At 42.9% G+C, this 24,322-nt stretch overlaps 1 protein-coding gene across 2 annotated transcripts in view; it reads right to left on the bottom strand.

The window, feature by feature from the left end:
* Positions 1-975: 975 nt before the first annotated feature.
* cip2a (cellular inhibitor of PP2A) overlaps positions 976-24,322 on the bottom strand; it is an 81,922-nt gene continuing 58,575 nt past the window's right edge. For both annotated transcript variants that reach the window (XM_086006903.1, XM_086006904.1), the window contains 7 exons: positions 23,966-24,040; positions 8,600-8,710; positions 6,514-6,710; positions 5,870-5,983; positions 5,640-5,722; positions 4,143-4,282; positions 976-2,169 (listed from right to left, as the gene is read on the bottom strand). In XM_086006903.1, the coding sequence (XP_085863029.1) occupies positions 1,999-2,169; positions 4,143-4,282; positions 5,640-5,722; positions 5,870-5,983; positions 6,514-6,710; positions 8,600-8,710; positions 23,966-24,040 (891 nt within the window). In that variant the 3' untranslated portion in view covers positions 976-1,998. The remainder of the gene's footprint in view (positions 2,170-4,142; positions 4,283-5,639; positions 5,723-5,869; positions 5,984-6,513; positions 6,711-8,599; positions 8,711-23,965; positions 24,041-24,322) is intronic.

The raw sequence follows: 24,322 nt of genomic DNA, 5'->3' as shown, positions 1-24,322 counted from the left end.
ATAGACCCAAGAGTATAATGGCATGTGTTCAGCTGATAGATGGAGTTCATTTGTTGAGGGCGAGTATCAGCGAGAGGCATGAAATTGAATAGGGATGAGGGTGTGTGGGAGTGGTGGATGGATAGGTGGTGATGTGAGGATGTGCACAGGGAAGGATGGGTGCACCTTCAAGGTAAGTGGGTGAGAGAAGGGATGTGATGAAGTATACTTGAGAAGGCAGAGCAAGGGGGTTGGGATGATGCACACAGCTGGATGTAGCTGAATGCATAACTGTACTCATTTTTCCTGACCCGGTTAGGTCATTAAACTGCTTTCTGCACTGCATCCAGGAGCATGGCACGACGCTCCTGCTGCTCACCTACTGGGCAACCTCCAACCACACCTTCTTTGTTTCTGCCATAGGTTTCTTCCTCCCATTACTGGGGAACAGCATGTTGCTCCGGCTCCTCACAGCCCCCAGCAGCACATCAAGGGAGGCATCAGTGAACCAGGGTGCAGCCTTGGAACATCTCAACTCCATTCTTTAACTTCCTCTTCTTCTGTTGCCAACTCCCACTCCTCCAAATTGCATCTTTGGATTGGCCCTTTAAATACTGGAGTTGAGATCGCATCATGAGTCCTCATCACGCACGCTGCCACTGGACGGCAAACTCGGAAATAAAATGATAACGAGGTGTCAGAGGTAAAAAACCACTGACAAACGCGCTGCACATACTGACCCCCCCACTCAGTGTGTGTCTCCCAGTTAATATCGGGGCCATAGCGTCTCAAGCCATCTGCTTCTGGAATACTGGCAAGTTCAGTCAGCCGCATGAAACTTGTGCGTCAATAGTTGGTGCCACTAGCAGAAGCTTGAACAATACATTAGCAGCTTTACTTGGATTAGCACAAATTTCAAAGCTTTAAATACTGGCCTTGTGTGTAAAAACAGTGTTCCTGTATTTATAATAAGTGCAGTATAAACCATAGTTTGCATTCAATTTTAAGTACATTTTTAATTTAAAAAAAAATTATTTCCTCAGTGGGGAGAAAGGAGGAAAAGGATATACCGCAATTAATGTCTGGTTGTACACTACCAATTGAAAATGAGACAGTACATATAAAGAAAACACCATAGATTCAAGACAGCATCAAAATTGATTACAAAAGGTGAACAGGAATCAAACAAGTGACAGAAGTGTGCATGGTCAATTATTTCTATGTATTTTTAGTAGAATACTATTGGCTACTTTAAACCCAAAATCTGTAAGCCGATTTTTCAATTTTTAGAGCAGTGCTTTTTTCAATTTGGTCAGAGACATTCATAAAAACATATAAAATTTACATACATTTACATTGCTGATGAATAGCACGATTAAGATAATTTTACTCATTATAAATACTGCGATAAAATAGATCGTTTCTAGAATTATTGTAGCTCTGATGCATTGGGTATCAGGATCCAGGATGGTACTATTCAAAGACAGAATTACATCTAGTATTAATATAATTGGAGAATTCTAGTATTGTACTCTTAGCACTGGGGCACAGAGTTGCTCAAGTATGAAACAGCTATCTCCCAATTCCAAAGTGACATCTACTCAATATATACAGTACTAACCAAATAGTACATGGTTTCACCTGAACTATCTATGCAGTTAGTCAATTTATGGTTAAAGGCAGTAATGTGCTACACGTTGAAACTGAATGCAGTCAATCAAAAATATGGTTTTGAATCACTACACTAAATTTAAGGACTGCAATGCCATCAATTTCTTGCTCATAGTGGTGCTCAAAACAGTGCAATTCAGCACCTCAGCAACATCAAACACTCACTCCTGAAGCTAACATTTTTAAAATACTGCTAGTATTTAATGGTTATAAATTCTTAGTTAAAAATAATTTGTAGCTTTAATCCCATAGGGCAAATATCTAATCCATCAGCTGCAAGGAGTATAAACTAACATCGGAGTCAATCCCTATTCCTCTCAACATTGAAAATCACAACAAGAAGCAAGGCTACAGGCTGAGATTTACAGTATTTGATTGTAGTTTGCTACTACTCAGACTGTGAATCATTGCTATCATCTGAGAGTGCTTGCTGAGTTCATCCTGTTGAGCTTGGACAAGGGCTTCTTTTTGTTGCAATCGTGCCTCTAACTGGGATTTCTGTACTTCTAGGGATGACAACTGCAGGGCAAGAGACAAAATAAATATACATATTAGGCAGGACTGGGAAACAAAGACTTTATTAATGTAAAACAAAATTAATTTCTAAATATCTGTTCCAGAACACAAATAATTTCCTTAATCCTATATTTAGGAAACATAAAAAACCAAAATGGTACATAATGCCAGAGAATAGTTCCAAGTAAACATAAATTAAAAATCCCAAAATACTTTTATCTAAACCTACTGCATCCATTCTGTTTCATCAAGTTCCTGGGGTAGAGCTTCCGCTTTGGGCACAATCAGCAATCTGGGCATAAATTCCGTTAGTTTTCAGAAGTGGTTTTTTTGCTCAAGTTTCCACTCAAACTCATTTGTATAATCAGCAAATGTAAAATCTGCCATGAACCAGCACAATCGGGCAATATTCCTTGATATATTTAACAGTGGTAACTTGGTGCAGTTTTATTAATACAGCTGAAATTGGGGTTATTACAGAAAATTAGCATTTTTAATCAGTGTCTAGTCCACCAGCTCTCAGTAATCTGATTTTAAATAACTGAAAATTACTATAAAAAACTATATTGAAGCATTTACTAGTTTCATTGGTGTACACTAGTCAGTTTTGTAGTAATTCAATTTTTAATATTTAAAAGCTATTAGTGTCTTTGCTATTTAAAAAAAAAGCTCAATTTTAAGAGCCTCCTTGAAGGCCTGCAAATGGGCGCAATTAGCAGAAATTCACAATGGCGATTAATTTGATTGGGGGGGCATGGTCAGTTTTGAGAGCAGGGCCAGCTTCCAGCGCAGTTTTTTAAACTAGCGCAAAAGATCGCAGAAACTCGATTTGTGCTGGACGTAATTTGTGCTTGAAATTACTCAATCTTTTGCGCTGGTTTGGTCGAATTGCACACCTAGCAGAAACTCCAGGCCAATATTTTATTCAGATTACAGCCCAAATCAGTCATGTCTTCCAGAATGTTACAACAAATTAAAACAGAATGCGACATTACAGCTAAAATAATGCAAGAAATTGCATAAAGTAACTTTCAACGGAGAATTCCCGAGTGTATGCAAAATAAGTGAATTTTTTTTTTTTTTTTTAAGTTTAACAGAAACAAAGTGAAATTACAATTTTGGACAACTCAATTAATTCATAAGTAAATTATAGGAGTGATTAGTTCATTTTTTCTTTATTCAAAAGGCAAGAGCAAACTAAAACCTGATGTACTATTTCACATAAATGAAAAATGTGTGAACACACGTGCAATTATTTTCCACTATGATTCCAGCAAACCCCAAATATATACTGCCTGCTAGGTTCATTTCTTTTGGTGAACTTTTGTGCTAAGGAAAAAGATGTTAAAGGAAAAGTTTGACTGCCTGGCACTTTAGACAGAGTCAATGTAAATGTAAAGCTTCTTATACTTTGGATTAACATCAAAAGAATTCCCTATTGTGTGAGCAACGAATTTCTCCATTTCCCACATCAGCCATTATTAAGGCTTCCAAGTGTGAGTGCCAATTTATGCAAAATTATGGACAGCTTCTACCCGTGAATGTGCTCCTCCTTGGAAAGGGACTCCTATCCAAAACAACAGAAAAAGAACTTAGCAAATTACTGTGCTGGGTTCAAAGCAGTGAGTTCGGAAGCTGTCTTTCCCTTTGGATATATCCCAATCTAGAGGGAAAGGGCAGCTTTTGAACCCACTGTTGTATGCAGTTGCTTCATTTCCCCAATTAGATTTCTGTCATAAATGTCAAGTCTGACATAGACATTCTCTCAGTTAAAATCAGTCACTGGTCTCTCTTGTAATTGGACTTGCATCCCTCGCTATCCACTATCTAGTCATACAATAATATAACTCGGGAGATGGGGTAGCAACAAACTGGATATCGCGATCCTCACAAATGCCTTCACATTTGCTTCAACAATCTTCTGAAAGGCAGATTGATTAACAATTTAGTGAAACAATTTTAGATACATCATTTACCTTAATGCTGAGCTCTTTCCTTGCTAACTCAGTCTTGCTAAGCTCCTTTCTGAGAACGTCAATAGTTTCTTCCAGGTCCTCTTTCTCCTTTTCTATTGTTTTTGCTTCTTCTTGCTGTGCCTGGAGCTTTTGTTCCAAACCTGTCAATCATTTACAGAAAAAAATAAATTTAGTTAGTGGCTTGTGTGTGAAAATTGCAGATATCTGCGCAGAATTTTCCACTGGGAGTCTCTCCCCATTTTTCTGGCATGTTCCAGCAGAAGGGACAGGGGACGTACAAGATGTCCACCCAAATGTAGATGGGCAGATTATAATATGTAAATTACATCTCACAACGTATTTCCTGTCATTTGCATCCTTGCGTAGCCAAGAAAAGCCATGCAAAGACTACTGCCCACACTACAATGCATCAAGTGCCCAAGGCTTCCTGCAGCAATTCTCTGCCCGCTCAGACAGGTTTCTCAATATGCAAAATAGCAGATCAGATAATTGGCTAAGTTCAGGTTGGGGCAGAAGACAAAACCCCCAGCCAAGATCAGGGGTTCTGACAAAGTAGAATGCAATCGCCTTGGCATATAACATATGGGCAAAGTATTTTGCTTTGCAATACCACACAAACTGCTGTGCTACTGCTCTGTCATCCACAAAATGAATTCTGCAATTGTTGTACACATACCCTGATGTAGCTGCTACAATTTATTTGTTTGATGAAGCAAGGAAAATCCACACCAAAAAAGTAGCACAATTCAAAACTAAATTAAGTGAAATGCTGTTGAGAGTGGGAAGTTTTGTTATCACTCATTTTTCCTACCATTCCCTCTCCTTTTAAGTTCCGAATAGGACCACACACAAATTTCAGAATCCGGAAAGCAGTAAAGTAGTATGTTGTCAGACCTATACCATGTTGTAAATGGCCACTAGAAAATGTACTGGGGAAGAACTGTCACTGACTATCCCTCCCTGTTGACAACTGCCTCATACTCCACGAGCTTAGCCATTTGGAGCACAGAAAACCATATGAACGAAACGTGTCTTATCACTCCATGGCACAGTATATTGGTATACTTCACTCTTCTGTTCAAACTATAACATTTTCATCTGTGTGGATTGGAAGTAGAGGGTACAAAATACAATGCATGTCCAGTCTTACTATCTATACATAGTCCATTTTCTACAAGGCTAGACCCCACCCCCCAAAGTAAAGATAATAGGAACAATTCCTCAAGAGTAAAACAGCCCATATGGGGGTGGGAGCAAGAGAGGTAGGAGAGGAAATAAAAGCTTCTGAATGGCTTATTTCAGCGAACAAAATAAATCTGTAAGCATCTAATGCCGCATCCCATCACTGTATGCCACCATATTTCTCATTACCAATTTTTAAAAAGAAAAAAGTAACATTTTATGGTTTTAGCTCTCATGCACTAGTGTTCAAAGTGCTTTTCAATAAATGTTAAAGCAGGTAACAGCATATAAGTGAGACACAAATCAAAGACATACCCAATAATTTATTGTTCTTTTCCTGTAACTGAAAGCACAAATTATGTTTCTGCCCTTCCAACTCTGCCAACTGAGCAAGGCATCTAAGATTCAAAAAAGGAGAAATCAAAAACAAGATATTTTGCTGTTTAAAAAAAAAATTCCACTTGACAAACAAGACTTCAAGCCATTGTGACTCAATTAGGATCTATAAATACCACATCTAATCACAGGTTAGAAGATGGACTTACCTATCGTTCTGTTGCTTAAGGGAGTCAATTTGCTTTTTGAACAATTCACCTTGTTTGCTTAAGGAGTTGTGCTCAATCTGAAGTTCTTTAAATTGCCTTCCGACAGTCTCTAGACTAAAAAGAAAGTTTATGTAAACATACAAAGCTGGAACTGAATTTATGGATTGTACATTCAAGCAGTTATTCAGTGAAAAATACAATTTATATAACCTATTAAAAAATTACATTGGTGCAATTATACTCGTGTGGGATGCGATACCTTTTCATGCTCATTAGGCCCTCCCCCATGAGGTACATTCTCTCCTCGCGTCCTCTTCCTCTCCTGCAATCCCCTCACTGCCCCAATTCATCCTTTCTGGCATACTACTCCATGCACCCATTAATGTCACTTTGAAATAGGGTTCTAGATGGATGACAGTGGTCTAGGATAAGTCCCCCTCTCATTTTCAATTCTTATAGGCAAGTGCTTGGCCTCCACTTGCAAGCCTAAAATTACTGTAACTACTGCTCTATGCCATACACAAAATCAATTATTTAATTGTTGTACATGTACCCTCATGCCACTGCAAAATTAATTTTTATTGAAAATGACAAGGGAAATCCACACCAAAAAAAAAAAAACCGCAGAAAACACCAAATCTTACTTTTGAACAAGACTTTTTGAAGTAACTTTTAAGGATTCATGTTCTTCAGCAATGGCCTGTAATTTACAATTGTGCTGATAAAGCTGTTCAATATCAGCCTTGGCACGGTCAGATTCCAGCAGTTGGGTCTTTAGCACTCCATCAAGTTCTTCATTTTTCCTCTCTGCATCCATCAGAAGTGAAGCTAACTGTCGTGCCTACAACTCAAAAAAAAATGCCTAATAATTTATAAAAAGCAATTCAGAATAAATGTATGGACAAGGTATTGCAGCTACATTACCACATAAATTTTGAAATCTTATTTGAAAATCCAATGCATGAGACATTGGCCCAGAATTTGTGGTTGCAATGACAGAGAAACTGTCAGCGCTTGCCGTCATTACCGTGTAAAACTGACAGCAACTTCTGGCGTCTGCACATGTGCAGTTAAACGCAGAAATCCGAAGTTGCCGTCAGTGATGCCTTACTCCTCCACAGGGTGCGCTGTTGCAGTCTTCACAGATGCAAGCAACTTAGAATCAGTGATTTGACTGGAACTTCAACTTTTTATGCACTATTCTCACCGTAAAAACCATCGAAAAAGTTAAGCCTTGATTAAAGGAGGTGTAACTGAGTTTTTAAACAGTGTACCAAGTCATAATTACTGCTGAACAACCTCTCTGGCCCTGAAAAACTGAATTTTGTAAGTGTGGAGTGTCATTCCTTCCATTTCATGATAAAAATTCCATAGATTTTTAAAATAAAAGACTTTTTTTATTGTTTATATTTCAGCTTCTACCTTAATCCCACGTGTATGTCCCAATCTTTATTTTATTCTCTGTAAAATGATTAAAAAGTGAATGATAATCCGTGCTTTTTACTTCCTGGTTTGCTGTCTGTGAAAATTCTTCAATCTGATTGGCTGCTTAGCCTGCTTGATGACTTCACTGTCCCTGGATACCACAGATCCCCTACAGATGGCACCAGATTGAAACTGATGTCGGAATAGGGGAAATCGACGCCACAGAGCCCGCTAAATCTTTGTGGGCAGCTTTCTTCAAGGTCAGCGGTGAGTGCCGTCCCTTTGCTGCTGACCGCAAAATCCGGGCCATAAAACAATGGTCAGGGAATACCACCTGTTCCCCACTAACCACCAGATGTCACAGTGACAAGTGATGTAGTAATGTTTGATTGTCTGTCTAACAACAGCAGCTCTGGAGTCTATGATGGTGGTGAACAGGTAGAGTTTGCTATCAACTGTGTATATGTGAAAGTGGACTCCATGCTTGCAGATGATATCTCTGAGGAGCAGCATGCAGGTAATGAAGGGGATATTTTAATCCATTCTGTAAAACTCAGTTTTAAAAAAAAGCCAATCTTGGCATTCTTGTATGTCTATCAGATGAAGTTACACATCCTAATATTGTCAACGTTTCCAATTAAAACTGGTATCAGCTTAAACTGGTTCAACCAAAACTCCAGACCAATATACCGATTAAAATGCTAGTGTTTGAATAGGTAAGATTAATAACTAGGAAGAACACTGAACAACCGTTGATGTTAGAGATCTGACTCCTGATCAGAATTTCAACACCAGCAAAATGAAAAGGAAATGTTTTGATTTACTGTGGTTTTTAACATTCTTCCCAGTTAAACTGAATGGATAACTTATAAGCAATTCTCTCACAAACACTATACAATTTTCTGTTTAATCACACACTAAAATACTCACAAAAATGTTTAACCATAATTTATTTTTGCCCCTTGTTTCCATAGAATAAATAAAATTGTAGCTGCAAAATAGATTTTCACACTTTTGACACTTCACATTTGATAACAGCCATTTTTACCTTGCCCATAATAGACATTAGTATGGTGAAACCATCAAACTGTACCTTGCTCTGCACATTTTGCAAATCTATACAGCTAGAAACTTACAGCCTAGAGTTAGCCTATCCCTGACAATTCAGTCAATTTTTCCCCTAAAGAAATTGAATTATGCAATATAAATAACACAGCAAATCAAAAGATAATTTGAATTAAATGACAGAATTAAGAGGACACTGTATCTTGTAAAGTTATTTATCTCATGATATAGTCAACATACCTCTGCTTCTGCATGGGCTCTTTGACAGCGGTACTGGGCAATCAAACGATCAGCCTGTGCTAGGGCCAGTGCCTTGGCTTCCAATAAGTCCTGTAAACGGTTTTCTTTGGACTAAACAAAAAAAAGTTATTCTTCAATTATATTAATGCTAATATTGAAGCACACTTAAAAAAAAGTATGTAGTATTGTAAAATGTGGAAATCTAATTCTCAGCATCATGAAGTAAGGATGGGTAAGGTCCCTGGAAGGACTCTATTCCATTCTCCCAGTTTCTCCGTCTCTGCCCCGACGATGCCACCTTCCATACCAGTGCTTCCGACATGTCTTCCTTTTTCCTCAACCGAGGATTTCCCCTATTGTGGTTGACATGGCCCTCGACCGTGTCTGTTCTATCTCCCGCACTTCTGCCCTCACCCCTGCCCCTCCCTCCCGGAGCCACGATAGAGTTCCCCTTGTCCTAACCTTTCACCCCACCAGCCTCCGCATTCAACGTATCATCCTCCGCCATTTCCGCCACCTCCAGTGTGATCCCACTACCAAATGCATCTTCCCCTCACCTCCCCTTTCAGCATTCCGCAGGGACCGCTCCCTCCGCGACACCCTAGTCCACTACTCTACCAACCCCAGCACCCCTTCCCCTTCGCCAAGCACCTTCCTGTGCAAGCGCAGGAGATGCAACACATGCCCTTATACCTCCCCCCTTCCCACTGTCCAGGGCCCCAAACACCCCTTCCAAGTGAAACAGCGATTTACTTGTACTTCTTGCAATTTAGTATACTGTATTCGCTGCTCGCGACTGGGTCTCCCCTACATTGGGGAGACCAAATGCAGATTTGGTGACCGCTTTGCGGAACACCTCCATTCAGTCCGTAAGGGGGACCCCGAGCTCCCGGTGGCCTGTCACTTTAATTCACCGCTCCATTCCCACTCAGACCTCACCATCCTCGGCCTCTTGCCTTGTTCCACGGAAGCTCAGCATAAGCTCGAGGAACAGCACCTCATCTTTCGATTAGGCACTCTACAGCCCTCTGGACTCAACATAGAGTTCATCAATTTCAGATCATAACCTCGGCCCCTATCACATGTACATTATTTTCTTTTTTTTTAATGTAATTTAATTAAAAAAAATTTTTTATCCACTTTTTGTTTGGCCCTTTTTTTCTTCCTTCCCACATGGCAGCTGTCCTTCATTCTGCCAGCGCAATTCACACCTCGTCTAGAGCCATCCTTTGTTCCTTAACCTGTCCCATTAACACCACCTCTTGCCTTGAATATCTCTTAACCTCTCCTGCTTTATATCCTATCACTGACCTTCCCTTTTGTTCTTTCATCCCCTCCCCCTTTTCCCAGCCCCTAAACTTGCTTTCCATTTCCTGCTTTTTTCCAGTTCTGACGAAGGGTCATCGACCTGAAATGTTAACTCTGTTTCGCTCTCCACGGATGCTGCCTGGCCTGTTAAGTTTTTGCAGCGTTTTCTGTTGTTATTTTGGGCAAGGTCCCACTCTGTTCACATGCCACAGGGGGAGGTATGTGAAGGAATAAATGAGGGGAGAGCCACCTCTACATGAACCTCGACAATTCCTAGTAACGTGACAGCCACAGGAGACATTAGTGGCACCCATCCATGCACCCACCCTCTTATGTGCAGAAACACCAGACTAAGCAAAAGAAATAAATTACAGAAAGAGAGCAACCGCATCAAAAACTAGATTTCAACTAATGAGGGTGTAGCCTTAGAAGCAAGAATGGATAAATTTGAAGTCTTTGAATCCACAATACAAAAAGATTTGAAACGTGTATGTAAGAGGAAAGTCAAAGACCCCAGCATCTGCAACATTTGACCCTTTGTGACCCCACCTCATTGATCTTTGATGCAATGTTTCCCTGACTGACCTGTTTGGACACCATTCACACCTTTGATTGCTGTGATTATCGCTCTGCCGAGGTGTGATAAATGGCAGTTAGAAAGATTACCTGTAATCATCTGGCATTATTCTCTGACTATATAAGCTGTGTCTTTATGCATCTCTCCACTTCACCTGACGAAGGAGCAGCGCTCCGAAAGCTTGTGATTTCAAATAAAACTGTTGGACTATAACCTGGTGTTGTGTGACTTCTTACATTTGTCCACCCCAGTCCAACACCGGCATCTCCACACCAAAAAACAACACAATTTTAGGCTCGTGAGAAAAAACTCCTTTCTTGCAAGAGGCTTTATAATTTTATCTATCTAGCAACTTTATACAAGTTGGTTGTTGGACTAAAAACAGTCTAAGTCCAATACCTTAATAATCATTAATGCTATTTAGGTGATTTAGTAACAGAAGGCAATTATTTTCTCATCTTCCATCTCTCCCTCTCCTTCCCAAGTCTGTCTGCATTGGTATCTTATTTTCTACCCAAGACCTTTTCTTTAATATTATGGAGTTTCTTTCCAATTAAGTTACTAAATTTATAACCTTCCAACATTTCTTTTTCTACACAATCATTCTTGGTTTCCCCTGATCTTTTTTGAAATTGGCTGCGATTGAAAATTTTGGTACGCACCCCATAGCTGTTTTGTAGAAACTATTCCTTGATGGTTGATGGGGCGATGTAATCGAGGTACAATCCTCACCACTGTCCCTGCTTATCCCGAACAGTAGTAGATATGCAGAGTAAACGCTCATCAAGAATGTTACATTAATTAGCTACTTTTAAAAATGTCACCAGAAAATGCATCCATGCTACAATGGCATGAGTACAGTAATAAGTCATGGCAAACTAAACATTGATGCTGTAGTAGCTGTGTACATCATCTGGTCTCTACTCTGCAGTTAACCCACATCACAATTAAACTGTTAGCTGCATTTTAGAAAACGCAGCCGGTGTAAAATCAAGATTCCCTTTTCCCTCACCAGTGTAACTATAAAATCTAATAGTATCACAGTCAACAGTAGTTCTGTCTAGGCACCAAGCTCTGGAATTCCTTCCCTAAATCTCTCTGCCTCTCTATCCTCCTTTAAGACGTTCCTTAAAACCTACCTCTTTGACCAAGCTTTTGGTCACTTGTCCCAATGTGGCTGAGTATTAAATTTTGTCTGATAACACTCCTGTGAAGTGCATTAGGACATTTCACTACGTTAAAGGCGCTATATAAATGCAAGTTGTTGTTCAAAAATGTATTGAGGTACACAAAAAGCATGTTTACAAGAAAGGAAAGACTCGAAGAGCAAAGATTACTATTCCATACAGTTTTTCCACAGTTAAAAAGCTCATTACAACTTGCATGCAATTTGTTGCATGCAATTTGTTTTACACACTCATGAAAGAACACAATGGCCGCGATTTTATGAACCTCGGCGGGTCCATGGCAGGCGATGTCGGTGGCGGGTCCCGACACCGCTGTTGGCTCCATCCCAGCCTCTGAAATGAATTTCCCTTGATTGGGCTTGTTAAGCTCACCAAGCGTGTTTCCCGGCCAAGTAGAGGAAGCGGGTCTGGTGACGTCATTTGAGGACGCATCATTTGCCGGTTTCCTTAAAGGGACCATGTCCAAATTTATTCTGACATTTGTGCTGTCAGTGTTCTACAGCATTGAGGTGCTGCAAACACTGACTAGCACTGCACAGAGCTGCATCCAGGCTCTCCCATGAGTCACAGCACGCAGGAAGGTCCTCTTCCCTTCCTATGGGCGGAAGAGACTTCCCCAGGAGATCAACACAGCCTGGTTACATATTGCAGGAGAGCATAAGCAGAAATGTGGTCAGGAGGACCTAGGTGCAGTGCCACTAATGTTTCAATGATCTCAGTAGATCATGAAACGTTAGTACAAAGCCACACTCAACCTGATCCTGCTGTGCCTCTCATCACATCCCCATCACTCTGCCTTCCCTACCCTACTCCTGCACATCCATACTCGCATCAACTTACCTTACACCTCCACACATCCCTCTCTATCTATATTATCACATCCTCATCTCACTAGCCACCCCTCACACTCATCCTAGTGCAATTATACCAACTAACAACACACAATGGTAGACACTAGAGTGTACAAAGAATAGGGGACACAGATTTAAGGTTTTGGGCAGGAGATACAGGGGGGATGCGAGGAAAAACTTTTTTTTTAATTTTTTTTTATACACAGCGAGTGGTGAGGACCTGGAACTCGCTGCCAACGGAAGTGGTGGAACCAGAGACACTCAATGTTTTCAAGGGGAGACTGGATAGGCACTTGAGAGAAATAAACTTGCATGGCTACGGGGATGGAGCGGGGGAATGGGACTGATTGGATTGCTCTACAGAAAGCTGGCATGGACTCAATGGGCCGAATGGCCTCCTTCTGTGCTGATATGACTTTATGACTATGACTTGGGTGTTTTATACAATTTTCATGCAAAGTTTCTGTTAATGTGGTGTGAAACATTGAAACCTTTATCTTCAACACTTTGCATTCTTGGACAGATTTGTGCGCACCTTTAGAAGTGGCTTAGTGAGTTGCAGTGAATGGTGAGACATAATGATACCCCCCGCAATGGTGATAAGTGTGAAAGGAATGGCTTGGGCATTGTAGGGATGCTTTATGTTGTTGGTTGGTGCCAACCTGGCTCATCATGTGGCAGCCAGGGTGTACAGCATCAAGTGAAGTAAATCTGGCCACTGTGAGGCCATCCCTGGTCTCCCGGGCAGCAATGTGGTCGGGTGCTGATGCCCTGTGCAGCATCAGTTGATTGCGGAGAAGGTTGGTGTTGTTGTTGGTGCTGCTGGTGTGCTGAGTGATGCTGGTGTTGGGGCTGATCGTGGTGGGATTCTGAATACCAAGGTGAGAGAGTATAAAGGGCACCCATGCTGATGAAATAGATGGCAGTGAAGTAGAGATGATAGAAGCGATCTGTCAATGGTGGGAGAGGTAATGAGGTCAGACTGGATGGAGACTTGTATAAAGACTTGCAGCATCCTGAATCTGTAGTGGAAATGCAGTTTAGAGCAGCTAGTGGTTAAGGGAACATATCTAAATCAGCTGGGAGCTTTTACTGTACATTTGAAGCTGTCAACTCATCAGCTGATTCAATGGCCACTGACCTCCTGCCTCAGCTTCACAGGCGAGGTCTAGGCACAGCGGGAAACCGGTGGGTGACCTGTTAAATCTAAAAAGATGGGAACAAAACCACTGATAAGTGGCTGTAAACAAGCCACTAATGATTTTAATTGCCTCCCCTACTGCTGTGTGTTGGGTCTGCTCAGTGCTGACAGACCCGACATTTGGTAAAGGGGCGTGGCGGCGGGTTCACAGCGGGGTCCCGACCGGCTGGGGGAAAAAAAAACTTTCCCACCCAACTTGCCACCGATTGCACCCCCTGACCTACCACAAAATCCAGCCCTAAATCATCAGACTTACAACAGGCAATACTCAAATATTACAGAAAGCCTAGAGGAGTATAGAACGTGCAGGGGTGAAATTTAAAAGGAAATTAGGAAAGCAAAGTGAGCATGAAAAAGTATTGGCAAGTAAAATCAAGGAAAACCCAAAGATGTTTCATAAATACATAAAGAGGAAGAGTATAACTAAGGGAAGAGTAGAGCCTATTAAAGACCAAAAAGGCAACCTGTGTGTGGAGGCAAAAGACGTGGGTATGGTTCTTAATCAATACTTTGCGTTTGCCTTCACAAAAGAGAGGGACGATGCAGACATTTTGTTAAGGAGGGGTAGTGTGAAATATTAGATGAGATAAACATAGTGAGAGAGGAAATATTAAGGGGTTTAGCTACTTTGAAAGTAGATAAATCGCCAGGCCCGGATGAAATGTATCCCAGGCTGTAAAGAGAAGCAAGTGAGGAAATAGCAGAGGCTCTGACCATCATTTTTCAATCCTCTCTGGCCACAGGCGTGTTGCCGCACAACTGCTAATGTTGTACCATTGTTTTAAAAGGGAGAAAGAGCTAGACCGAGTAATTACAGGCCAGTCAGCCTAACCTTGGTGGTGGGCAAATTATTGGAAAAGATTCCGAGGGATAGCATTAATCATCATTTAGAAAGGCATGGATTAATCAAGGACAGTCAGCGTGGATTTGTTAAGGGAAGGTCGTGTCTGACTAACATGATTGAATTTTTATTGAGAAGGTAACAAGGAGGGTGATTAATTAAGAAAGGGAAAATAGAATATGAGAGTAAGCTTGCAGGGAACATAAAAACTGACTGTAAAAGTTTTTATAGATATGTGAAGAGAAAAAGATTGGTGAAGTCAAGCGTAGGTCCCTTACAGTCAGAATCAGGGGAATTTATAATGGGAAACAAGGAAATGGCAGACCAACTAAATACATACTTTGATTCTGTCTTCACAAAGGAGGACACAAATAACCTCCCAGAGATGTCAGGGAACATAGGGTCTGATGAAAGGGAGGAACTGAAAGAAATCAGTATTTGTAGGGAAATGGGGTTAGGAAAATTGATGGGACTGAAGGCTGATAAATCCCCAGGGCCTGATGGTCTACATCCCAGGGTACTTAAGGAAGTGGCCCTAGAGATAGTAGATGCATTGCTGGTCATCTTCCAGAACTCGATAGACTCTGGAACGGTACCCATGGATTGGAGGGTAGCTAATGTTACCCCACTATTCAAAAAAGGTGGTAGAGAAAAAGCGGGGAATTATAGACCGGTAAGCCTGACATCGGTAGTGGGGAAAATGCTGGAGTCTATTATAAAAGATGTAATAGCAGAGCACTTGGAAAGCAGTGACAGGATCGGACAAAGTCAACATGGATTTACAAAAGGTAAGTCATGCTTGACTAATCTACTGGGATTTTTTGAGGATGTAACTGGTAAAATAGATAAGGGAGAACCAGTGGATGTGGTGTATTTGGACTTTCAGAAGGCTTTCGATAAGGTCCCACATAAGAGATTAGCGTGCAAAATTAAGGCACATGGGATTGGGGGCAAGGTATTGACTTGGATAGAGAACTGGTTGGTGGACAGAAAGCAAAGAGTTGGAATAAACGGGTCGTTTTCCGAGTGGCAGGCAGTGACTAGTGGGGTACCGCAAGGATCGGTCCTAGGACCCCAGCTGTTCACAATATATATTAATGATCTGGACGAGGGAATTGGATGTAATATCTCCAAATTTGCAGACGACACAAAGCTGGGTGGGAGGGTAAGCTGTGAGGAGGATGTCGTGAAACTCCAGTACGATTTGGACAGGTTGGGTGATTGGGCAGAAACATGGCAAATGCACTATAATGTGGATAAATGTGAGGTTATCCACTTTGGTGGCAAAAACAGGAAGGCAGATTATTATTTGAATGGCAATAGATTGGGAGAAGGGGAAGTGCAAAGAGACCTGGGTGTTATTGTGCACCAGTCGCTGAAGGTAAGCATGCAGGTGCAGCAGGCGGTTAAGGCGGCAAATGGTATGCTGGCCTTCGTAGCAAGAGGGTTCGAGTACAGGAACAAGGATGTCTTGCTACAGTTGTACAGGGCCTTGGTGAGACCGCACCTTGAGTATTGTGTGCAGTTTTGGTCACCTTACCTGAAGAAGGACATTCTTGCCATGGAGGGAGTGCAGCGAAGATTCACCAGGCTGATACCTGGGATGGCAGGAATGACGTATGAGGAGAGATTGTGTCGATTGGGCTTATACTCACTGGAGTTTAGAAGATTGAGAGGGGATCTCATCGAAACCTATAAAATTCTGTCAGGTCTGGACAGACTAGATGCAGGAAGGATGTTTCGGATGGCCGGGGAGTCCAGAACCAGGGGTCATAGTTTAAGGACAGGGGGTAAGCCATTTAGGACTGAAATGAGGAGGAACTTCTTCACCCAGAGAGTGGTGAACCTGTGGAATTCTCTGCCACAGAGGGCGGTGGAGGCCAGTTCATTAAATATATTCAAGAAAGAGTTGGATATATTTCTTGAGGCTAAAGGGATATGGGGAGAAGGCAGGGACAGGGTACTGTATTTGGATGATCAGCCATGATCTCATTGAATGGCGGAGCAGGCTCGAAGGGCCGAATGGCCTACTCCTGCTCCTATCTTCTATGTTTCTATGTGATGAGGGTAGTGCATTTGACGTAGTCTACAGGGATTTTAGCAAGGCTTTTGACAAGGTCCCACATGGCAGACTGGTCAGAAAAGTAAAATCCCATGGGATCCAACAGAAAGTGGCAAGTTGGTTCCAAAATTGGCTCAGTGGCAAAAAGCAAAGGTTAATGGTCGACTGGTGTTTTTGTGACTTGAAGGCTGTTTTCAGTGGGGTGCCGCAGGGCTCAGTATTAGGTCCCTTGCTTTTTGTGGTAAACATCAATGATTTAGACTTCAATGTAGGGGGCATTATTAAGAAGTCTGCAGATGACACAAAAATTGGCTGTGTGGTTGATAGTGAGGAAGATAGCTGTAGACTGCAGGAAGATATCAAGGTGGGCAGAAAAGTTCCAAACGGAATTCAATCTGGAGAAGTGGTAGGTAATGCATTCAGGGAGGACTAACAAAGCAAAGGAATACACAATAAATGGTAGGGTGCTGAGAAGTGTAGAGGAACAGAGGGACCTTGGACTGCATGTCCACAGATCCCTAAAGGTAGCACGACAGGTAGATAAGGTGGTTAAGAATGCATATGGGACACTTTCCTTTATTAGCCGAGGCACAGAATGTAACAGCAGGAAGGTTATGCTTGAACTGTATAAAACAGTAGTTAGACCACAGCTAGAGTAATGCACACAGTTCTGGTCACCACATTACAGGAAAGATGCGATTGCACTAGAGAGGGTACAGAGGAAATTTACGAGGATGTTGCCAGGACTGGAGAACTTTAGCTATGAGAAAAGATTGGATAGGCTGGGGTTGTTTTTCTTGGAACAGGAGGCGGCTTTGGGGAGACTTAATTGAGGTGTATAAAATTATGAAGGGCCTACATAGAGTGGATAGGAAGGACCTATTTCCCTTAGCAGAGAGGTCAATAACCAGGGGGGCATAGATTTAAAGTAATTGGTAGAAGGATTAGAAGGGAGTTGAGCGGTGGCTTAAAGGGAGCACCAGAGAAGGCCCAGAACACAGCGCGGACCTGAGTGGGAGCGGCGACAGCTTAAAGGGAGCGGAGTGGCGACTTAAAAAAACCAAGGAATGACGTCACAGGCCAGCAGGAGGCGGAGTATAAATCGCGCAGGAGGGTCCAAAGAGTGCAGACTGGAGCAGCGGCGGTAGTGAGGAGGCGGAGTACTTCCAGCAAAAACAACAACAACAAAAGCAACAATTGCAGAGCAGCTACTGTGACATTACAACCAAGGAAGGTGCTGATTGGTGAGTAGCTGGTAAGTGTTTCTAGCTAATAGTCTATTAAGTAAAGGCATGGCAGGGCAGCTCAGTGCCATGTGGGGACTCCAGGACGCTTCCAGTATCCTGAACAACCACATGTGCAGGAAGTGTTGTCAGCTGGAGGAGCTCGAGCTTCTGGTTTTGGAGCTTGAGCAGCGGCTGGCGTCACTGCAGTGCATCCATGAGGCAGAGAGCTTCGTGGATAGCACATTTCAGGAGGTGGTCACCCCGCAGATAGAGTGTGCAGGCAGAAGGGAATGGGTGATCACCAGACAGAAGAGGAGAACCAGGCAGGTAGTGCAGGAGTCCCTCCGAGTTCATCTCGCTCTCCAACCAGTATTCAGTTCTGAGTACTAGTGACGGCGATGGTTCCTCTGGGGAGTACAGCCAGAGCCAAGTCTGTGGCACCACGGGTGGCTCAGCTGTACGGGGGGGGGGGGGGGGGGGGGCGGAAGGAGGAAGATAGGGGAAAGCAATAGTGGTAGGGGATTCGATAGTTAGGGGAGCAGACAGGCGTTTCTGCAACCGCAGACGTGACAACAGGATGGTATGTGGCCTCCCTGGTGCCAAGGTCAAGGATGTCACCGAGCAGCTGCAGAACATTCTGAGGGGGGAGGGTGAACAGCCAGAGGTCCTGGTCCATATCAGTACCAACAGCATAGGTAGAAAGAGGGATGAGGTCCTGCAGGCAGATTTTAGGGAGCTAGGAAATAGATTAAAAAGCAGGACATCAAAAGGTAGTAATCTCTGGATTACTCCCAGTGCCACGCGCGAGTGAGTATAGAAATAGGAGGATAGTGCAGATGAATGCGTGGTTGGAGAGATGGTGCAGGAAGGAGGGCTTTAGATTCCTGGGGTATTGGGACCGGTTCTGGGGGAGGTGGGATCTGTACAGGTCAGATGGGTTGCACCTCAACAGGGCCTGAACCAATGGTTGGGAGAGGCCAAGAGCACTAAAGTAAGAAATAGTAAGGTAATAGGTGGGGTCAAACTAAGAATACAAGATGGTCTAAGATGGGTTTACACTGCATATATGTGAACGCACGAAGTGCAGTAAACAAGGTAAGTGAGCCGCAGGCACAAATAGCCACATGGGAATATGTTGTTGTGGCAATAACTGAGACCTGGCTCCAAAAAAGGCAGGATTGGGCATTAAACATTCTTGGTGAAAAAGTGTTCAGCAAAGATAGAGAAGGAAAGATAGGAGGTAGTGTGGCAGTATTGGTCAAGGAGAATGTTAGTGCTGGAGAGGGAGGATGTCCTGGAGGGGTCAAGGACAGAATTTATATGGCTAGAGTTAAGAAATAAGAGAGGTGCCATTACACTACTAGGTGTGTTCTATAGACCAGCAAATAGTGGGAAAGATAGGGAGGAGCAAATTTGCAGAGAAATTAGAGAGGTACAAGAACTATAGAGTAGTAATAATGGAGGACTTCAACTATCCTAATATAGACTGGGATTGTAATGGTGTTAAGGGCAGAGAAGGGGAAGAATTTCTGAAGTGTGTTCAGGAGAACTTTCTTGATCAGTATGTTTCCAGCCCGATGAGGGAGGAGGCATTGCTGGATCTGGTTCTGGGGAATGAGGTAGGTCAAGTGGAGCAAGTGTCAGTAGAGCAAGTGTCAGTAGGTGGACATTTAGGGAACAGTGATCATAGTATCATAATGTTTAGATTAGCTATGGAAAAGGACAGGGAGCAATCTAGAGTAAAAATGTTTGAAGTGGGACATCGGCACCCTTCAGGAATTAAGGGGTTAACAATGCAGCTTGCACACTAGAAACGGTTGAGACAGTGACCGGCAGAGATCAGACATGTTGACCACAAAGTTTCGATGCTTTTGAATGTTAGATGAAATTAGCTCAAACACCAACCACAAACTATGGACATGTGGTTTTACTAACGGTCACAAAATACAGTAACAGGTAAGATCATAAAGATCATGTGATAACAACATATAGGCGAAAGATTGTGTGACGCGAGATAGGGAATTAGCCAAACAGCAACTGTGCACGCGGGCCTTAAGTCAATTAAAACAGTGTAACGGAATATGCACGAGGTTAACACGTTAGTTGAACGTATAAATATGTAACTCTTACTGTATAATTTTGGAGAAGTCCTTACTGGTGCGCCAGTTAAAGATTGTCTCCCCACTGGTATATTAAAAACCATTTGAATAACGATCTAAAAACCTTGTGTCGAGTGTTGGTTTAAAATACTCCACAACAATGTTTAACTGGGGGAAGGCCAATTTCAGTGGGATGAGAACGGATCTGGCCCGGGTAAACTGCAATCAAAGATTGGCAGGCAAAACTAATGGAACAATGGGCTGCCTTTAAAGAGGAAATAGCTGAGGTACATTCCCACTAGGGGGAAAGGCAGTGCAACTATAGTTAGGGCTCCCTGGATGCCGAAAGAGATAGAGAATATGATGAAGCAGAGAAAAAGAGAGTGCGTAATACAGATGTCAGGTTGCAAATACATCCGAGAATCAGGTTATATATAGAAAAGGTCAGAGGAGAAGTGAAAAAGAAAATAAGAGGGACAAAGAGAGGGTATGAGAATAGAATGGCAGCCAACATAAAAAGGTAATCCAAAAGTCTTCTATAGGCATATAAATAGTAAAAGGATAGTAAGGAGGGGTGGGGCCGATTAGGGACCAAAAAGGAGATCTATGCATGGAGGCAGAGGGTATGGCTGAGGTACTAAACGAGTACTTTGCATCTGTCTTCATCAAGGAAGAGGATGCTGTCATAGATATAGTGAAGGAGGACGTAGTGGAGATACTTGATGGGATAAAAATTGATAGAGGAGGTATTAGAAAGGCTGGCTGTACTTAAAGATAAATAGATAAATCACCAGGAGCAGATGGGATGCATCCTAGGATGCTGAGGGAATTGAGGGAGGAAATCACGGAGGTACTAGCCATAATATCCCAATCCTCAGATACAGGGGTGGTGCCAGAGGGCTGGAGAATTGCAAATGTTATACCATTGTTCAAAAAAGGGTGCAAGGACAAACCCAGCAACTACAGACCAGTTAGCTTGACCTCGGTAGTGGGGAAGCTTTTAGAAACAGTAGTCAGGGACAAAATTAACAGTCACTTGGACAAGTGTGGATTAATTAAGCAAAGCCAGCACGGATTTGTTAAAGGCAAATCGTGTTTAACTAACTTGATTGAGTTCTTTGATGAGGTAACAGAGAGGGTTAAACTTGCAGGGCTACGAGGATAAAGCGGGGGAATGGGACTGATTGGATTGCTCTACAGAGAGCCGGCACGGACTCGATGGGCCTCTTTCATTGTCGTTATGACTCTATGAGGGAGTTGATGAGGGTAATGCAGTTGACGTAGTGTACATGGATTTCCAAAAGGCATTCGACAAAGTGCCACGTAATAGGCTTGCCAGCAAAGCTAAAGCCCATGGAATAAAAGGGACAGTGGCAGCATGGATACGGAATTGGCTAAGTGATAGGAAACAGAGAGTAGTGGTGAACGGTTGTTTTTTGGACTGGAGGAAGGTATACAGTGGTGTTCCCTAGGGGTCGGTTCTAGGACCACTGCTTTTCTTAATATATATATAAAAATGACTTGGATATACAAGGCACAATTTCAAAATTTGAAGTTGACACAAAACTTGGAAGTATAGTGAACAGTGAGGACAAGAGCGAGACTCTTCAGGAAGACAGGCTGGTGAAATGGGCAGACACGTGGCAGATGAAATTTAACATAGAAAAGTGTGAAGTGATACATTTTGGTAGAATGAGGAGAGAACTTGTAAACTAAATGGTACAATCCTGAAGTTGGTGCATGAAGAGAGAGAGACCTGGGGGTATGTGTGCACAAATTGTTGAAGCTGGCAGGGCAGGTTGAGAAAGCAGTAAAAAGGCTTATGGGATCCTGGGCTTCATAAATAGAGGTATAGAGTACAAAAGCGTGGAAATTATGATGAACCTGTATAAAACGCTGGTTGGGTCCCAACTGGAGTATTGTGTCCAATTCTGGGCACCACACTTTAGGAAGGATGGGAAGGCCTTAGGGAGGGTGCAGGAAAGATTTATGAGAATGATTCCAGGAATGAGGGACTTCAGTTACGTTGATAGACTGGAGAAGCTAGGGTTGTTCTCCTTGGAGCAGAGAAGATTGAGAGGAGATTTGATCAGAGATCGATAGATTTTTGAATATTAAGGGAATCAAAGGATATGGGGATAGTGCAGGAAAGTGGAGATGAGGTAGAAGATCAGCCATGATCTTACTGAATGGTGGAGCAGGCTCGAAGGGAACAAATGGCCTACTCCTGCTCCTATTTCTTATGTTCTTATGATCGAGATGTTCAAAGTCATGAGGGGTCTGGACAGAGTAGATAGAGGGAAACTGTTCCCATTGGCAGAAGGGCCAAGAACCAGAGGACACAGATTTAAGGTGATTGGCAAAAGGAACAAAGGCGATGTAAGAAAAAACTTTACGCAGTGAGTGGTTAAGATCTGGAATGCACTGCTTGAAAGGGTGGTGGAGACAGATTCAGTCACAGCTTTCAAAAGGAAGTTGGATATGGAAAGAAATTTGCAGGGCTACGGGGAAAGGGCGGGGGAGTGGGACTAGTTGAAGTGCTCTTGGAGAGCCAGCACGGGGCTCGATGGGCTGAAAGGCCTTCTTCCGTGCTGTAACCATTCTATGATTACAGGGTGGTGGGGGTTTGGAACTCAGTGCCTGAAAAGGTGGGAGAGACAGAAACCCTCATCGCATTTAAAAAGGACTTGGATATGCACTTGAAGTGCCGTAACCTACAAGGCTACGGACCAAGAGCTGGAAAGTGGGATTAGGCTGGATGGCTCTCTTTCGGCTGGCACGGACATGATGGGCCGATTGGCCTCCTTCAGTGCCATAAACTTCTATGATTCTAGGCTATATGGGCAGTGAGGTAGATTATTAGGCTGACTTTAAAAAGCTACATCATCACATTAAGAATGTTAATTTAAACTTGAAGTGATTAATAAAATATTGCAGCTCATGTTACCCACTACCACTGTGCAACTGCTGTATTAGACTAACCAAAAATTGTTCAAAAATCACACCACCACGCTGGACTTCTGTTCTCACAAAACATAATCACTAAACATTCTGCAAAACTAAAGATGCATCATCACAGTATTCACACTAAGCTGCAAAAGAAACTCCACTGAAACCAATCGAGAGGAAATCTTAAAACGTGTCCAAGATTTCTTTATTGCTTCTGAATTTAAAAAACAGCATCATTGATGTAATAACATATGGGCCTAGAAATTCATTAAGGCGCTGCCAGCTTTGCGCCCAGTTAACACCTAAAGGGTGATTTTGCGCCAAAAATGAGTTTGCGCAGATATTCAGCGCAGCGGTATTGGCGGCGGTAGCCGTTAGCGCTGCGCCAGCACCGATGACGTCATCGGTGTGCGCAGTGCCCCGGTTCCGCCCCGAAACCGCGCCGATCCCCATATTTAGTTGCGGCCGCCTCCTCCGAAGCGGCCGCAAACAGCGACCAGAAAACAGGGCCGTCCTGCTGCCTTAGTGGGGCGCTTTAAAGCGGAAGGTGCGGCCGGCCGCTTTTGCGGCGGCCGCCTGCCCGCACCTCCTTCCCCGGCCTCCTCCACCGCCCCCCCCCCCGCGGCATTGCCGGCTGCTTTCCGCGAGCCCGGCACTTCTCCGTGGTGCCAGGCTCATTTGCCGGCACTATCCAGCGGCGATCTCCCTGTTGCAGGCAGCTCCCCCTTGAGAAGGAGGAGGCCTGCAGTACCGCAGCCTGCCGCTGCGCAGCGCCTGGCGCAGCGGCGCCAATATTCAGTGTCAGCGCACCAAGCGGAGGCGGGCACACCCTGGTATAGCGCCCGCTTCCGAATTGGGGCGCTAACAATGAATATCTGACGATCGCTATAGGCTTCCCGCCCAGCGCTAACTTTTGGGCGCTAGCCAGCTGGCGGGGCCATAGTGAATTTCTAGGCCATGATTTCTGTTTCTATAACTTTGTGGTACTTAGAATATTGGTTTTACCAATTTTCACCAGTTTTACTTTTGTAAAAAGATTTACCATCATTTGCAAGAAGTACTTACTGCTAGAGATGAAAGCTTCTGCTCATATACATCCATCACATCTGAAAGCCTCACATCCTTGACTTGTTCCTTCAGCTGCGAAAAGATAAAATCATGTTGTTAAATGTATTTTTAAGCAGCTAAATAAAAACAAATCTAATTTATGATTCACAGCAAAAAACTAAAAAAAAGATCATTTTACAGATATTCATTACTTACATAATACAGCTGACAACAAACCTGCCCCTCGGACACAAACTTATGACCACATGGCAGATAAAAGCACCTCAACAATCGTGCTATTAGGCCAGCTTTCAAGACGTACAATTTCAGGAAACTGTTACAATTAAAATAAACCCTCACTTTTTCCACACAACT

Source organism: Somniosus microcephalus, chromosome 14, assembly GCF_052327205.1.
Source record: "Somniosus microcephalus isolate GS21.2 chromosome 14, FLI_Smic_1.0, whole genome shotgun sequence".
NCBI classification, from domain to species: Eukaryota; Metazoa; Chordata; class Chondrichthyes; order Squaliformes; family Somniosidae; genus Somniosus; species Somniosus microcephalus.
Note: the sequence above shows the minus strand (reverse complement) of the source record. Positions and strands in the feature narration are given on the sequence as shown.